General features: G+C 36.4%; 1 protein-coding gene and 1 long non-coding RNA gene across 9 annotated transcripts in view; one reads left to right on the top strand and one right to left on the bottom strand.

Annotated features, from left to right (window-relative positions):
* The window catches only part of LOC127857575 (uncharacterized), a 193,690-nt gene that overhangs the window by 105,062 nt on the left and 71,861 nt on the right, over positions 1-16,767 (top strand). The window contains exon 2 of one of the 5 annotated variants that reach the window (XM_052394043.1): positions 9,059-9,120. The exons of 2 other annotated variants lie outside the window; for them this stretch is intronic. In XM_052394043.1, the coding sequence (XP_052250003.1) occupies positions 9,059-9,120 (62 nt within the window). Of the gene's footprint in view, positions 1-8,192; positions 9,121-16,767 lie in introns of those variants that run through there. 2 more of the 5 variants (XM_052394045.1, XM_052394042.1) reach the window with 2 other exon arrangements.
* LOC127857576 (uncharacterized) overlaps positions 1-16,767 on the bottom strand; it is a 74,722-nt gene that overhangs the window by 49,489 nt on the left and 8,466 nt on the right. The gene's annotated exons all lie outside the window — the stretch shown is intronic.

The raw sequence follows: 16,767 nt of genomic DNA, 5'->3' as shown, positions 1-16,767 counted from the left end.
TTTCCATCGTCGACACATGGAAAAACAAACACATGTATCATTAAGAATTCCGTGATAAAAATGTCTCAGTCATGAGTTGCTGTTAAATATGTTTATGAATCTCCTATTTGATAAAAATATTGTTTATATATTTCACTCATGCAGGCTTGATTTGTTTTTCATGCTGTTACTATTCGATCAGCCACAAGTCCATATAGAAACGAATATTTGTCCCACGCCAAAAGACGTAGGGATTTAAGAATGGTAGTCGTCTGTCAGTCCGTGCGTACGTGCGTAGGAGCGTGCGTGCCTCCGTCCGTCATATTGTAATTTGCCCAATCCTTCTTTCATTCGCGTTTTCGTCAAACTTATACAGAATAATAATCGCCAAGTTACACAGCGGCTATTGTGCAGGTATATTTTTTATGGAGCAATTGCGTATTCCATTTTAAATTACATATCAAAGCTCTGTGTGCAACTGCTCCTTCATTTTGCATGCGATTTGTTTCAAACTTTTACAAATGAATAACCTGCAAGTCTCAGATAGCATAACGCAAGGTTTCACTATTCTGTAGACACGCCTATAAGACTTTTTCCCTTGGTAAATTAAATCGCGTGTCTGTCGTGCGTTCATTTCTTTCAGGCAAGCTGGTCTATCGTGTCTTCATGTCATTCATGAATGCGATATTTACTGCCTGCGCATAACGTCAATGGGCCAAACAATTTATTTTGATTCTAGTGGAATGCGATGATGTTATATTTATTTTTGATCGTGCTGTTTACTTCTGGGTGTTTCTTATTAATTCATATTATTACATTTATATATAAACCATTCCATAAATAGATAAGAAATATTCACCTCCGGACCTTCTTCGATAAATTGTTATTGAAATTAAGTTATGTCCGTTATTTATTGATATGTAACATAAGAAGGCCATGCATAACAGATAATTGTACATTTGCATTAAACATGTTGATCAGATAGAGTTTGTATGGTTATCATGCAAAATATCTGCGTACGGTTAATTAATTTTTGCAACAAACGTTTATGTGAGGTATTGTTAGTCTGGTTCGTATATAAGGTTGTATATTTGCACATTAGGATGATTTGTTAAAGCCGTCATTCTGTACACTTAGAATGCGGTTGTGAACTCGGGTACGTGTTGATCTTTGAAGGTCTTCATGGAACACGATGACCTCTGTACATGTTGAAATTGGAAGCAATGTACAGTAAAAGGGGACCTAGGGCGCATGTCATAGACTATGGCCAACTTGGAAGCCCGTCATTATACAAGGTGACTCTGGCTTTACGCAGGGCATATTTTCGGATTTATGCAAGTTAAAAAAATATCCCTTAAATATGATACAACTATTAAAACCGTAAAATGCTTTGTCCATGTATCTCTATTGTTCAGACATTTCTTCCTGTCCATTTCAAATTTTAAGCTGAAACCGTAAACTGTACTATTATGAAAGATCTCTCATCTTTCATTGATTAGCCTTAATGGTGGTGGGAGCTATTATTGCCAATGTCTGAAGTACTTATAGCCTCAATTCCGCTGGCCCACTGACCAGATGATTGACCCCTCCGGAAACGGACTCCTAATGGCCATCAAGTACTAGGAAGGACTCGTATTAACTGCTCACAGTTTTTACTCGTTCATACGTGCACATATGCACTGTGTCCTTTTTTAATGAAGCAATTGTATACGTCTTTTTTGTATTTCATTACGCAAGAACATAATAATATTTAGAATAATATGTCGTCGATGACATGACTGATATCGTCTCTATTGCTCTGTTGTTTTGTTTGGTCATTCAGTACACACATTTAATCAAGTTAAGTAAACGGCAGTGGCCACAATTTTGTGATAGATTTCCGTTGTTAATCGCTATACATATATCGATCGGTTATAATACGTTTTGAAGAGGGTCCAATCAGGCAATGGCGATGTATGTCGGTATTTCGATATTACCTTTGAAGAGAGCGACGGCATTCTTGCTTTATAGAACCGTTGGTGTTTGATTGCAATGGGAAAAGACGCTTGATCTCTAGTTTACCAAAGTGTATTTATCTATTTGGTGTTTGACTTGTATACTTTCGTACACTTATGTTAAAAGCGTCACTTCAACCAAAGCAACCGGTTGCAGTACGATATGATCATTGAACATCACAGTAAAAGGGGGTGGGCGTCTTATACATGCGAAACATATTTTGTAAGATCCGAACTATAACTAATGCTGTGTCCAACATGAAAAGGACATTAGTGCCACTTTGGTTATTATCTGTATTTTGGAAGATCGGTGCGTACCAAAAAAAAAACGCAAAGATCTGAGAGTTTGAAGACCTTCTTAAAATGTAAACATTTCATGTTCTAGAACTAGCGATCGAGCTTTCTTGTTGTTTTTTTCAAACACATATGAAAAGCATTACACGGGTATTCCATAGGTGCCTAAAAGTATGTGTATTGCGATGTGTCATATCACTTCTATTACTAATTCTTTTTGAGATACTTGACGACGAAGTTTGAACCATGGTTGCATTTACGAGACATTCACATTTAAGTTAAATATATATTTTTTTAAAGTATTCATCCAAAGTAGTCGTGATCTATAAAGATGACAAAAAACTATTATATAATTCCAAACTAAATCAAAACAATACGATGTTTATTTATCGCCGAACTTTTAACATATTGTCACACGTTCATAGGGCTTTAGATTTGTTTTTCACCAAATGCCATGGATACGCAAATTTTGTTTTGAATGTTTCCATATTGTTCATCCATGTTCTGTGCCAGGCATTGTGTTAAGCCAAAACTTGTTTCCTGTATTTCGTCCATTTGTAGCATTCCAGAATTGCTAACAGAGTAAGAACCCACGTCGTATATCAGATCACATTAAGAGATCAATATCTATGACATACACAATTATTATTTGATTGCCTCCCCAGCGATTGTTTTCGAACGTTGTAATTAACCTTATAAAATAATTGTCCACCCCAGGTTAATATAAACAATATCAATTCAGCTCGATCCGTCAATATGCCTTGTTACGCTCTGTCGTAAGTATTCGTCCTTGTAATTTGTTGTTTGTTCTGTTTGCGTTTATCAAGGTGTAACTATTTACAAGTAATTGGGCTGATGTAAGCAAGTACCTCACGTATGGCCTTTTAAATGCTTGAATTGTGAGTTTTATAATCACTTGACCCAACGGTCAATGGTGATTTTGCGAGCATTGAATGTGTTCGAAAACAACAAGAACCGGGCTATGCCCGTACTGAAATGCAAAAGTTTAAGAAATTGATACGGATTTTTTGTTCCATCGAATGAAAGATGGCATATAAAATTGTTTGTACATTATTTCCGATTTGAATACAATATACCGGTATATGTCCGTCAACTCATCATTATGTATTACTAAATACACGACAATTTCGTTACTACGCCATTTATTGCTATGTAGCTGATGCGACATTTCTTGATATTTATTTTTAATTAGATCATCATACGTCCGATGGGAAAAGTCGATATTATTTAAGAGTTGAAAACAAATATAATCAATACATACATTGATAGTAAATATATATTTATATATCATATACAAAAATATGATTTGGCAATTTGTGTGGTTCTTTGACAAATACAAAATTCACCATGTCCTCAACAATCCCCAACTATATAGTCCACCCAGTACTAACCTGCCATAAATTCTAATGAATCACCTCTTATACTTGTGTTGTATCGTATCGTATCAGTTTTCATATTGGGACATATCGAGGTTGATATACGATCTACCGAATGCCCAAAGCAATAGAACAGCCTGACAGTCACTGGATGCTGATTTTTTGCGCGCCGGAAGCTCACCGGAACGCTGGACAGAAGTCTTCAAACTGACACTTACTTATCTTTCTTATCGTTCTAAGCGCGGAGTGCTTTGTGTGACATTGTAACCGTTTCCGATAAGGGTGTTAAATCTAGTCTAGATAGAGGATTGCGTTGATGTACTTCAGGATTGATAATATGATGTATTGTCATTGTATCTGTCTTGCGAGATGACTTAAGTCCCATATTGATATTCGTCCTATACAGTTGTATAAAACTCTAAAAAAAGCCCATTTATTTCTCGGTCCCGATAGTTATATTTTGATTTTCTTTTGGTTCTTTTGTATTGAATTGTAATCAAAGTGTATTAACAATTTCAATAACGCATCGCATGCAGTTCACAATTAAATGCATATGGTAGATACATTATATTGGCCATCTTGCATGCCAACACAAGGCCTCAACATTTCTTCTTTACTTGATATATATTCGTGGACACAATTTTTTGGTACAGTTCACAGAGCCGGGTTCGCTAAATATGTACCTGTCGAAGGTGTCTTACAAAATCAAGCTATATTTTAACTAAAAGAGACGTTTGGTATAAGACTGTGTGAAAGCTAGTGTCATTGTCATTATTTCATATATCTCGATTGGATTTACGCCTTAACGGAAAACAAAAGTAGTATCCAAAAGAAATTAGAATGGACCATGTAGATTTACCAATAACGAGCAGTAATTAAAATGCATGGTGACGTATATTAAAATAAACACTTGCACTTAAATGTCACCGTAAACAATTAACAAGAAATCAGTATGTGTTTTATGTTTCAGGTTCGCTCACTGTAATCGTACTAAATTTCTATTCAGAACTCATTGTACACCGGAGACTGTAGGTGTCACAATAGGGTCGTAGTTCGCCCAACCACTACTAGCGATTTTCAACAGACGACAAACGTCCATAAGCAATTAAATATATGTCCTTAACTTGTGTGATTTTTAGTTCGTAAAGGGACCTTTTCACGTTTTGGTAAATTTACAAAAGTAAAAAAAATGTTTAAGATTCGCACATTTTCGTTGTAGTTATGATATTTGTGAGGAAACAGTAATACTGGACATTTACCATGCTCGCAAATACCCATTATATGCATCTTTTGACGATTTAAAAACCTGAAAATTATAAAGCATTGCAATTCGATAGAGGATATTTGTTGGATTCGGTGGATTATCGATTTTAATTCACGAGTAATCATAGAAAAAATATTTTTTCTATGATCACGAGTGAATTAAAATCGATATTCCACCGAATCCAACAAATTTTCTTTTTATTTTATGCTTTTTTCACATTTTATATTCATTGTTAAAAAGTTTAACTAAAGAATTTCGCCGGGATTATGACGTCATTTCGTAAAAAAATGACGTCATTTCACAGTACAAGGTGAAAATTATCGATAATTTTAACTGTTAATTTTCACTGTTTAAAACAGTGAAATTATCAATTTTAATTCACTGATATTTCTCTATAAACCACCGGAAAGCATAAAATAAAAACGAATAATTTGGAGCGTTCTGATGTTGTCGTTATATTTTGTGACATTACGAGAATTGCTTATAAATAAAGTATAAAATGCATCACTTATTGCATGATTACGGATAGCCGAGTTGGCTAAGCGTTAGACTTTTACTTCAGGGGTCAGTTGTTTTAGCCCAATCGAGGGTTACTTTTTTTCTTTCTTTTATTTTGAGCTTTTTGTACTGGAGCTTTTTGATCCAATTTTTACATTAATCAATATAAAGCATTTAATGACAAACTTCATTACATGCCAAAATCCGTGAAAAGTCCCCTTTAAGATCAACGATTCTCAATCGTTTAGGACATTCTGGTGGCAATGCTTTTAAGAAAGTTATGTTTACAAACAAATTTTGAATATCAAATTTGAGCTCTGGTCAAGAACATACTACGCAGCAATGTACACTGTGTACAAGCCTTTTTATATCACAGTTAAATAAATACACATGGGTATTATCTCGGATAATGTTGGGGTATTACGTGCATTGTTGTCTATAAGTAGTATATGGGGTCTTGTCGATACACTGAGTAGTATGAACGCTTGAAGTATTACCTCTTATTCTTCCAAACATAAGTGATGACCCCTCATTTACGGACATTTTAATAAATTACAATTATTGTATTCCCGACAAGATTCTCCAAGTACCGGATTTATTATACTGAACTTTTCGGTCACAATCCACAAACAATTTCATGACGGTCGATCAATCCTTTACTGAGATAAACAACCCTACCGGTATTTCTATTTTGACACTCCGAATTTCCTGAAGATTGTATCGGTAACAATTCCCAATGTACTATCTACAACGGCGTTTATTGCGACGATTAGTGGCGCTTTACCATGCTATTATTATGCTCTGTATTTATATCGGATATTCACATAGTTTGAAGAAAAGTTCATAATTTGAGCCGCGTCGTGCGAAAATGGGCCTCATGCCATATGCGGTAAGCGTAGCTCCAGACCAGCCTCCACAATAAAGTGACGCAATAGTTCGTGGTCTCATTAGAGAAAAGGGCAGCTCCCGACAAGTCTGTGCGGATGCGCTGGCTCGTCTGGAGTTACGCTGGTCGCATATGGCGTAAGACCCATTTTCGCATTTTACGCAACTTATTTATATGTGTATTTTGGATTTGAACTTAGAGCCTTTACTTTAAAAAAAAAGAGAAAATGTTAATTAGCGATTTAAACATGTTTGTGTGTTACCATTTGCACTTGCATTCTTCGAGTACATACTTTAAAAATACATACTTGCGAAATATTCAGAAACAACCATCTCTGGAATTCTATATATGTAACACACTACAATTTATACCATATTGACTATGTTTAGTATCATGATATGTTATTGATAAATTTATATGAGCATCGCTCTGTGGAAAGGGGTTTTAATGCATGTGCGTAAAGTGTTGTCCAAGATTAGCCTGTGCAGTCCGCACAGGCTAATCAGGGACGACACTTTCTGCTTAAACTGGATTTTTGCTAAGAAAAGACTTCATTCAACGAAAAATAATATAAAAGCGGAATGTGTCGTCCCTGATTGATATGTGCGGATGACACTTAAAGCATATTAAACCCCCTTTTCATAGATCACTGCGCATATACATATCAAACTCGTTAAGGCTCAAGAGAAGCGTCCCTATGAAAGTCAACGTCCTTGAAAATAAAAGCAAATGCAACCTATTGTTAATCTCGAGTTTATTTGAACGATCTATGTTTCATTTCTGTTAAGCAAACATATTTATAACGAGAAAAATTACTGAAATTAAAGCTTAACTCGGTATTTATTTAATAAAGGTATGTTTAAATTTAATATTAACGGAAAATACGTGATTATATGCTTAAGTTCGTTGTTCTCTAAGACAAAGAACGGATATATTATGTTTCGAGAATGTTATTTGTAAAGAAACAATTTCATAGCTTTAACTTAGTTTACTTCTTTTTCTTTCATCACCATGTCAGCTTTTGCATTATTGTTGACCTGCTAGTTTTTTGCTGTGCAAATTATTTAGCTTACAACGTAAAACTATCCTCTGTGTAAACTATTAAAGCAGTTATTTCCACGTGTATTCACGCGGGGACAAAATACGTTAGATTCGCATCCTGGTCTTGCGCCTTCCAAAGACGTGGCTAGCAAACAATACAGACGTGTATTCTCTAACATAATAACGCTGCAATACAGTAATAATATTTGCACATAGTCAGTTCATTAATTCGTTTCAATAACATCAACCGTCGTGACCCGGTACAAAATATAAAACATGATATCTTAGCATCAATCCATCGTGATGTGAAGAAAAAAATATATATTTTAATTTAACTGCACCACTGAGTATTTAACTTTACACAGTGGAATAACCGAAAGGATAATTAACACTTTATTGTTCTTGTTTAGTAATGTTATATTTCACTCTGATAAAGCGCCTTGTTTTGTCATTTTTATCCGTTAAATCTACAAAACAAAGATCACTGTACAGAACAACTTATACGCTAACCACATATTCGCTTTATTTTGTTGATAATTTATTTACTGAAGCACGGTAGTAATAATTATAAAAATATCTTTCAAATTTCGTTTTTAACTGCAACACAAGAATTGATATTTTGGTCCTGTCAACAATGAACATGAAAACAGTCCATTGTATTGGTTAATATTTTAGTGAGGACCGATAACGCTCGAGTAGGTCTATAAATAGAAGGCGCGTCTCCAATTTTCGCAGACGACACTGAATTCGTGAACAGAGCAGATCGTAGAAAAAATAAAATAAATGTGTGCAGCCTTTCGATGAAAATTTAAGAATATACTTTAACATCATTAAAGTGTCATCGTTTGAGGAACAGTTATAAATGTGTACGCTATAAAAAGAACACTGGTTAAAGGAATGTGTTGTTTTAAGAAAAATTAAACGATGTTTTCGTGTATGTGAAGATTTATTGGTTATAAAAAGGGAACTTTTTAATAATACTCAAGTTCGGATTTTACGATTTTACGATCCGCGATCTTTTGTCAACCTTTACTTACATACATCATGTGTGGTTTCTCTTAAAACAATACGCTTGGTCTTAATCAACGAAGTAGTGTGATAGTAGTTAACTTTATTTGGTTATCTACACGGAGAGAGTATCCGTATACCCCGTATACAGCCGTATGCAGGAAGTCTAATCGGGACGCCACTTGTACTCTGGATAATTTTTGCGACTTGCATATGATGGCGACGCAGACAATAGTTAGGAGCTCCATGATGACCGGAGAGAAAACGCGGCCAAGTTCAGACGCTCCGTTGAGCGCACGACGGACACCCCAGTCCCCAGTGTTCATTCCGCCAAATGAGTTCAGGATGAAGTTACTGAAGCGAATTCTTTCGGTGGACGGAACCATCGACAACAAAGCGCTTCAGAAATTACAGAAAACATCGAGCGAGAGGACGCTACAGGCGAACATTTTATTTGAAAATGGTGACGTGGGTACGTTGATTTCCTTCGATCGAACGCACGAGGAAACTCTGAAACAAGACCATTACAAGACAGCAGACGCCTCTCTTCCACTCGTGGATCAGCGGAAAGTCAAACAATCCGACCGGTTGCGAGACGGAGTGCCACGGGAGCGACCTCTGAAACTGCCACCTATAATGTTGCCACCGATCTATACGCTAACGAGTCGGCCCCTGATTGTTCGGGACTACTCGGGACCTCCGTACGTGCCGCCGCCGCTCAGCGATGAGGACTGGGAGGATTTGGAGGACTGCCGCTACCTCCGCCCCGCTAAGAAGGACTTCAAGGCGTCGAAAGAAAGCAAGAGCTTTTTGATAATAAACAGCAATAGTACTTAATTAAGAATTTTGATTCAATACTATTCGTCAGGACGTTTGTTTTCCGACGATCATTGTGATCATTGTGATGGTTCAGGTTTAGGTCACGGGATGGAAAGAAAATGTCGTTGATATGATGTAGACGTTATACATGTGCGTCAAGAGGTGATAAACGACAGATGTTGCTATGGAACATACAATTAGAATGGCGGACATTGGTGCTGGTAGGTTACGTTCTTAGTTGTTTGAAACGAACTGTTTCCGTCGAATTAAGCGTTTGAAAATTGTTGCTACGTTATCGTGTGAGATCGAATTGCCCAGCCGACAACTGACACACTGACAATATCAGACTATATCAGCCTGCTTTTTGGTGCATCCCATTGTACCATGCGCGTTAAAGTGTTACAGTATGTGTATGTGCATTTCAAATTATGTTTATTACTATTTTAATATTTTTTTATCAACATTATTTATTTGATTGATTTGGTTCATCATGTTTCAGTATATCAAATATAACATATTGTTTAAATGATTGTGTTATTTTTGGATGAGTTTTTTGTCATGAGAATGGTATGCTATTGAACCGTATTGCTAATGTTCTGGTTTATATTTCAAATAAACGTGTAATTTAAATTTAAAATAAAAACGATCAACGACAATTTCGAAATTCAAGGTCTATACTTCAAATACCGATGTGTTTATTGAAATATAAATTATGTCGAAATTGTAATTGATTGAAATTGATACAAAGCGGTTTCATCACAAAAAGCAATTTCCCAAAACGGCTACAAATTTTAAAATTATTATAAACGCCTAAATTTTAAGGCAAATTACATAGTTTCGCCATCTAAAAATGCATTTGATCGCACAAATTTAAGCCCACCACGTTAAAGTTATATAATACATGGCACATTAATTTTATGAGTCGTCAAAAAATGTAGATTTACGTACAGTCGATTTGAACCGCTTTTGAATATTATATAGCTTCTTTTATTTGCATGTAATGATAATCAAGTGTTTACGGTAATACAATTTATTACAAAAGCGAAAGACAAATTCAACAGCGACGTAACTTTTTTTACATCGGTTAATCTTTCTCATGTTTGATGTCAAGTTCTTTTATGTTTAACATTTTATATGCACAATGGCATTTGAAGAGGGTTTAGATCATGGGAGGTGACATTTTCATTTACAAGTGTATCTATATCCGTCCACATTTCGAGCGTTGTTCAATAACAAGTTTAATTGAATTTTTATGTCGATTTACGATATGTTCTCTTTGTATTTTGTTAATTGTTGTTCAAATCTATGCGCATATTTGAAATATAACATTTTTTATTTGTGTTACATAACAAAAGTATTGAAATTTATACAAATTATTTTTTTACCACATTTATTAATTTTAAAAGATAACAGCAGTCGCATTTCAAACATAGACTTCGTAATTTTGTTAGGATAATATTTTGTCTAAACAAATTTTTATAAATCCATAAGTCAGCTAATAAAATACAATACATGCGATCAAAATTCCTGTTTCAATCCCGGATTAGATCGTCACTTATTACCGCATTCGACCTATATTCCCCTTTCTAGTGCCACTCGGACAACTTTCGGTCGTAAATAAAACAAATATTGACCAAGAGGTGTCATCTTCAATATCTGAAGATCAAACAACATTTTAATTCGCGACTACTGATCGGTGTAAACAATCGAAAGATTAGCGGGAAACTTTTGTCTGGTATGTTGCAAATAAACGTGAAATTTGACATTGACCTGGGTAACCCTAACCGGTCGAACGTCTCGATAGCGAACCCGTTTTCGTAATATAAAGTTTAGGAGATAACGGCGGATTTTCGACCTTGTTATATATGTCCCATGCACATTTAGGAGTTAAATATGGATCTACATGTAACCTTTTAGTGCAATGACAGTGCAAAAATGGTGAATTGAAGACGATGAAAACAATCATACAATGTAACTTATTATGCGTTTCAAAGATTTTGTGAACCCAAGACGCATTTTGGTCAGGAAAATTTCAATCACTTAAATGTGCGTAAAGTGTCGTCCCACATTAGCCTGTGCAGTCCGCACTCGATGCGCATATAAAATTACCCCCCTTTTCCTGGAGCAAAGCCCATTGCTATTACGGTGCACAGAAATGGTGGATCTTCAGCTAGCGATCCGGTTGGTATACAAGCGTTCCATCTCGCGTCCTTACAACATCCACGCAGAGATTTTATCGTTAAAAACTAAAAGATGATGGTTGATTATATTTGTGTTTTCGTTTCTAATTTAACTGTTGTATCGCAAAGCCAATACAAAAGAATAAACATCTTTAACATTGAAATGATTTTCAAGAAATACAAAAATGTTGCAAAAAAAGCCTTCCATATCTGGAAAGAGTTTGGGCAGGTCGTTTGGTGGTTGCTACACTGAACATGTGGGATTTTTAACAAAACACAGACCCAACTTTTTGTTCATTTCATCCAAATATGAAATACGTTAAATCTACTGCAATGATAACAACCTTAATCTGCGTCGATTAAAGTAACGAAACACGCATCTCTGGTCCTTAAATAATGTTACGTTGGCACCTCAGAATCTCATCAACGTTTTAATAGACGCAGAACCACTGACATGTCATCAGATAAAACGTGTTGACCTCCAACTTTTTACTTACTCTTTGTAACATAGCGATACCTTTTTGTACTGATTATCAACAAAAACTTCTTTTAAATAAATAAAAGAAACAAACAAACAAATAAACCCACACACGTTTGGGTATCCAGTCAACTATGCGTCACGTAAATGAATTATACACAATAAATTACTATTGGACGAACTTCGGCTTATAATAACATTGTTCAACTGACACTATTGGCAGAGAATGGAATGAATATTAGGTTTAATTGTTGTAAAATATTTTCAGCAAAATATATTTAGTTCGTAGTAATTTTTTGTCTTTTTAATTAATAACACAAAACACACGAAGCGATAATGTTATTAAAAAAACAACCGGGATAGCTAGAACTAGGATTTTTTAAAGAGAAAACAATAATATATTTTATTTAGTTTTGCCCAATCTGTTATGAAGGGATATTAAATAAAACAAGTAGATCTACATATTCCCTTTACAGACAAAATGAACAAATGATTATATAATTTAACGCGTCGAGTCCATGCTATTGTTTGACGATAAACACGGTATTTAAGATAACTATGAAATATACTATACTACTCATGTGATTGAATGTCACAGCTTTGATAAATGGCTGACAGCATACACTTGAAATGTATTTACAACACAAACTATTCTACATTTAATTAACAGACACAATAAACATTCAACTTGTTCGAAAACGCGTGGGGGCAATAACAACATGGCACCCAAGTAGTAAATTTGAATGAGTTTGAACATTATTTTCTACATATTTATGATTCTCGCAATGTTTCGAAAGCGATTTCAACATCTTTCTATTTCATCAAACTACTCGATGTCAGACTTTATCTCTATCTCTATTCGTTATTATATAAACTGAATTTACCCGAGACGATCACTCGAAAATGTTTATTGGAATGATTTAAGCCATTTAATATGTAGATGCTTAGAATAATATTGCGTGTCACTTAAAGCAGGACGAAAATTAAGCAGTAAAGCTCGATTGTCCATGTCAAGTGGTTGGTATTAAAGCGTTCAAGATGAAGGTTATCTGTTTTGGCATGATTGATTACGCATACTTAAATCGTTTAAGTACTTTATTACTGAACGTTAATGAGGTATGATTTGTTCTTGATGGCTTAAAAAGTCTTCGTGTTTTAAACGATCTTTTGTGTTTTTTTTGTACCAGCGTTTATTTGTAAATTTTGAACATTTTAGTACATCTACACACAAACTGTTTGCGCACATGTTCATTGGAGGTTTTCGTTCTTAAAAGACCTTTATGGTCTGTCCTTTCCTTTTGTAATTTGATTCAAATGTAACAATCGATTGTCAACCCAAAATCGTGCAAACAAAAACACTATTGTATTTCTGAAAAAGGCGCACATAAATCTAAAACAAAAACTACCCGTTGCAGTAAAACATCTACGCCATAGTTCAGAACCAAGACCTAATAGGAACCGTTTCTCACCTTTCCTGTCTCTGAATCAATACCATGAATGAACTATGAGGCCTTCTTATCTGCGCGTCTTCTTGACACAAGGAATAAATCTCGCACCGGAGACGCTTTAATTGCCGTATTGTTAAAGCTTTCCGATAATATAAGACTCGTGACTTCCGGTGATCAATGTTTACCACCGGACGCTCGGTAATTAACCCACTTTCACGGCTGAGGAATTAGAAACAAGGGCATGGCTGCTGTAAAGCGCAGAAAAAAAGATTAAAACATACTATAATAAGATTGAACACATGATCAATTGGTCAATTTGGCAAAACATGATTGACATCATCAGATTCATGTCTTCCTAGATTGCGTGTCATTTAAACCCTACATAAAAATAACATTTCTTCATGCTGGTTGTTTCCAATAATCACAATAAACAATATTTAGTAAAGGAATTAATATACAATTACTAAAAATTGAGAGCTTTCATATATTAGCAAATCATTATTAACGCTTAATTTGCACAGGTTTTAATCTATGAAAATATGCAAGCGCATACTACAACTGGAAAATAATCCATATATCAAAACACGGCGATGGCATTTGGCCCTTTATACAGTGACGGCAGACCTACAATACATATGCTGTAAAAGGTGACATAGAAAGTGATTCTGCATTGAAAACAAACGCAATTGACATATACCTACATGATCTATACCTTCGTAGCAGAGTAGATCCATGTGATAAAGGCAGACTATATGTACATGGAATGTATCAAAGGAAATCTATCTTGGATGAAAAAGGTCCACGTAAAAAGTAGGTCCTTGTTGCAATTTGGTCTTATGTCATTAAATTCTACAAATAGAAAAGTTGGTTATATGTAATAATTGTCTACATATCAAAGGTCATAGGTAATAATGCTCTATCTATCGAAGTATGTCAGTAATAAAAAGTTTTACATATCTTAGTAGGCTCTTTGAGAAAAATGTCTACTAATAGCAAAGTGTGTAATATATGATATGTGTCTACATATCAAAGTTTGTCCAACTTGATATAGTTGGAAATGGCAAAGCAGGTCCTTTGTGATATAGGTCTACATAGTAAAGTATGCCCTATATGATATTGTTCGACATACTAAAGCAGGTTCTTTGAGGAGATATAGGTCCAAACAGCCAAGTATGCCCTATTTGAAACAGTTCTCAATATAGAAAAGTAGTTCCTATTCGATAATGTTCTACGTAGCTAAGAATGATTAGGTCTTATAGCTCTATTGTGAATAATATTGTATGAGGTATCGAGATCAGTAATAGAAACCTTAGACAGGACCACCAGCCGACACCTAAGGAAGTGGCTAGGAATACCCCCCTCCCAGGATCTCCGGTGTAGGACTGTACGGAAAGAGCACCAAGCATCAACACCCACTGTCCTCACTGGTGGAGGAGTTCGAGATAGACAATACGAGACTGGTACTCACACTTAAAGACTTCCGAGATTAGCATATCCGAGAAGCAGGCATTGTTACCCGCACCAGCAGGAAAAGGTCCGCCACTGAGACTGTCAGTTGAGCTGAGAATTCGCTCAAGCTCAGAGATATTGTAGGGTTGACTGTTGGCGGACGTCGTGGATTGGAGCGACAAATATCTTCTCTGGAGCCAAGAACACAAGAAAAAGAGGCGCGCCATGATCAAGGAAGAAATAAGGAGGACAGAAGACAATAGAGACAAGCTAGAGCGGTAGAAATTGGAACACAGGGAGCATGGGCAACATGAAATACGCTAGACAGACCAATGACCTGGGACGGCATCCGGCAGTATGAATCCATCAAACAGTCCTTCCTCCTTAGGTCAGTCCATGACCTCCTACAATCTCCCGTAAACCTCTGCCCTTGGAGACTCATAAAAGATCCGAAATGCAAACTTTTTTATCGTTCCGCCGGCAGTCTAGAACATGTTCTTTCTTGCTGCCCAACAGCTCTGTCACAAGAGAGGTACATAATACGTCACGACAGCGTCCCCAAAGAGGTGTCTGTGGTACCCCGCGACAACATATATTCAATTTCGTGAAGCGGGGTTAAACTGCACATATACAGCCGACACAGAAAACCTGAATCCTCAATGGCGCAACCTGGTTGAGCATGAAGGTTGACCTTGACAAGAAGCTGGTCTTCCCAAGTATCGTACAGACAAACCTCAGGCCCGACATCGTGATGTGGTCAGAGGCGGAAAAACGTCTCATCCTTATCGAGTTAACCGTACCTTTGGAAACCAGATACGAATAGGCCTACGAGAGGAAAAAGACTAGGTACACAGAACTGCTAGAAGCGTGCATCCAAAAAGGCTTGCGTACTTAGTTGTTCAACATAAAAGTATGCGCTAGAGGCTTATGCCCACAATCCGTGTCCCGACTAATGTCAGCAGTCGGGTCTACTGGCAGGAATAGGCGGTGGACTGTCCGGAAACTAAGCCGAACGGCAGAGCGGTCGTCCAACTGGTTGTGGCTGAAGCGAGAGGAGGCAACTTGGAAGAAGTAGAGCTATCGACATTCACACCGTAGCTTCGGTGGCCCCACCTTCCCTATATGCCCATGGTTCAGTGGCGAAATATTGAAGACGGACGGACTTCATGCTGATGAAGAATGTCGGTCGGCAATCCACAACCACCATAGTTGAGTCTACAGGAGAATCACGAGTGGATGTGCAATTGTATTCAACTAAAACAAGAGTTCCGCGGTCATCTACTGTCAAAGGCCAATCCACATGTGAAGTATTAAGCCAATCGGTCAATTCGATTACGAGTTATTGTTCGGAAACGAACTGGTCTACCAACAGACCGAGCGAACGACCGACATCCAGCAAAACAATACACCCCTCTTCTTCGAAGGGGGGGGGGGGCATAGAAACATAACCATGTAAATCATATGTGATATTGGTCCTGATAGCAAATTATGACCTCATTGATATTCATTTTTGTCGTTCTAAATTACAAAGTATATAATACAAAGCCACACGTTTATATACCAAATTAGTGTCTATGGCATAAAGGTCCACGTGAAGAATTCAGCGAACATTTTTCTGGTTTATTTAAGTATAAAGGTTCGATGTGACAAATTGCTGGGTGATGAAAAGAGTATATATGCAATAGTCTTATAATTTGCATGATCCTATTTTAATAGGCCTTCGCTGAAAGTTGGAATTAATAATGGGACCATGCTCTGTGAAAAGTTTTTTTTTTGTTTTGCGTATGTGCGCACAGGATAATCACGGACGACACTATCCGCTTTTATTGTATTTTTCGTTTGAAAATAGTCTCTTCTTAGCAAATATCCAGTTTAGGCGGAAAGGCGGAAAGTGTCGTCAATGATAAGTCTGTGCAGACTGCACGTGCTAATCTGGGACGACACTTTACCCACATGCAGCATACCGCCTGTTCCCAGAGCACTGCCCATATGACTGTATGGATATCAATAAGGAAATACTGCCCATATGACT

The sequence above is a fragment of the Dreissena polymorpha genome, chromosome 14, assembly GCF_020536995.1.
Source record: "Dreissena polymorpha isolate Duluth1 chromosome 14, UMN_Dpol_1.0, whole genome shotgun sequence".
Lineage (NCBI taxonomy): Eukaryota > Metazoa > Mollusca > Bivalvia > Myida > Dreissenidae > Dreissena > Dreissena polymorpha.
Note: the sequence above shows the minus strand (reverse complement) of the source record. Positions and strands in the feature narration are given on the sequence as shown.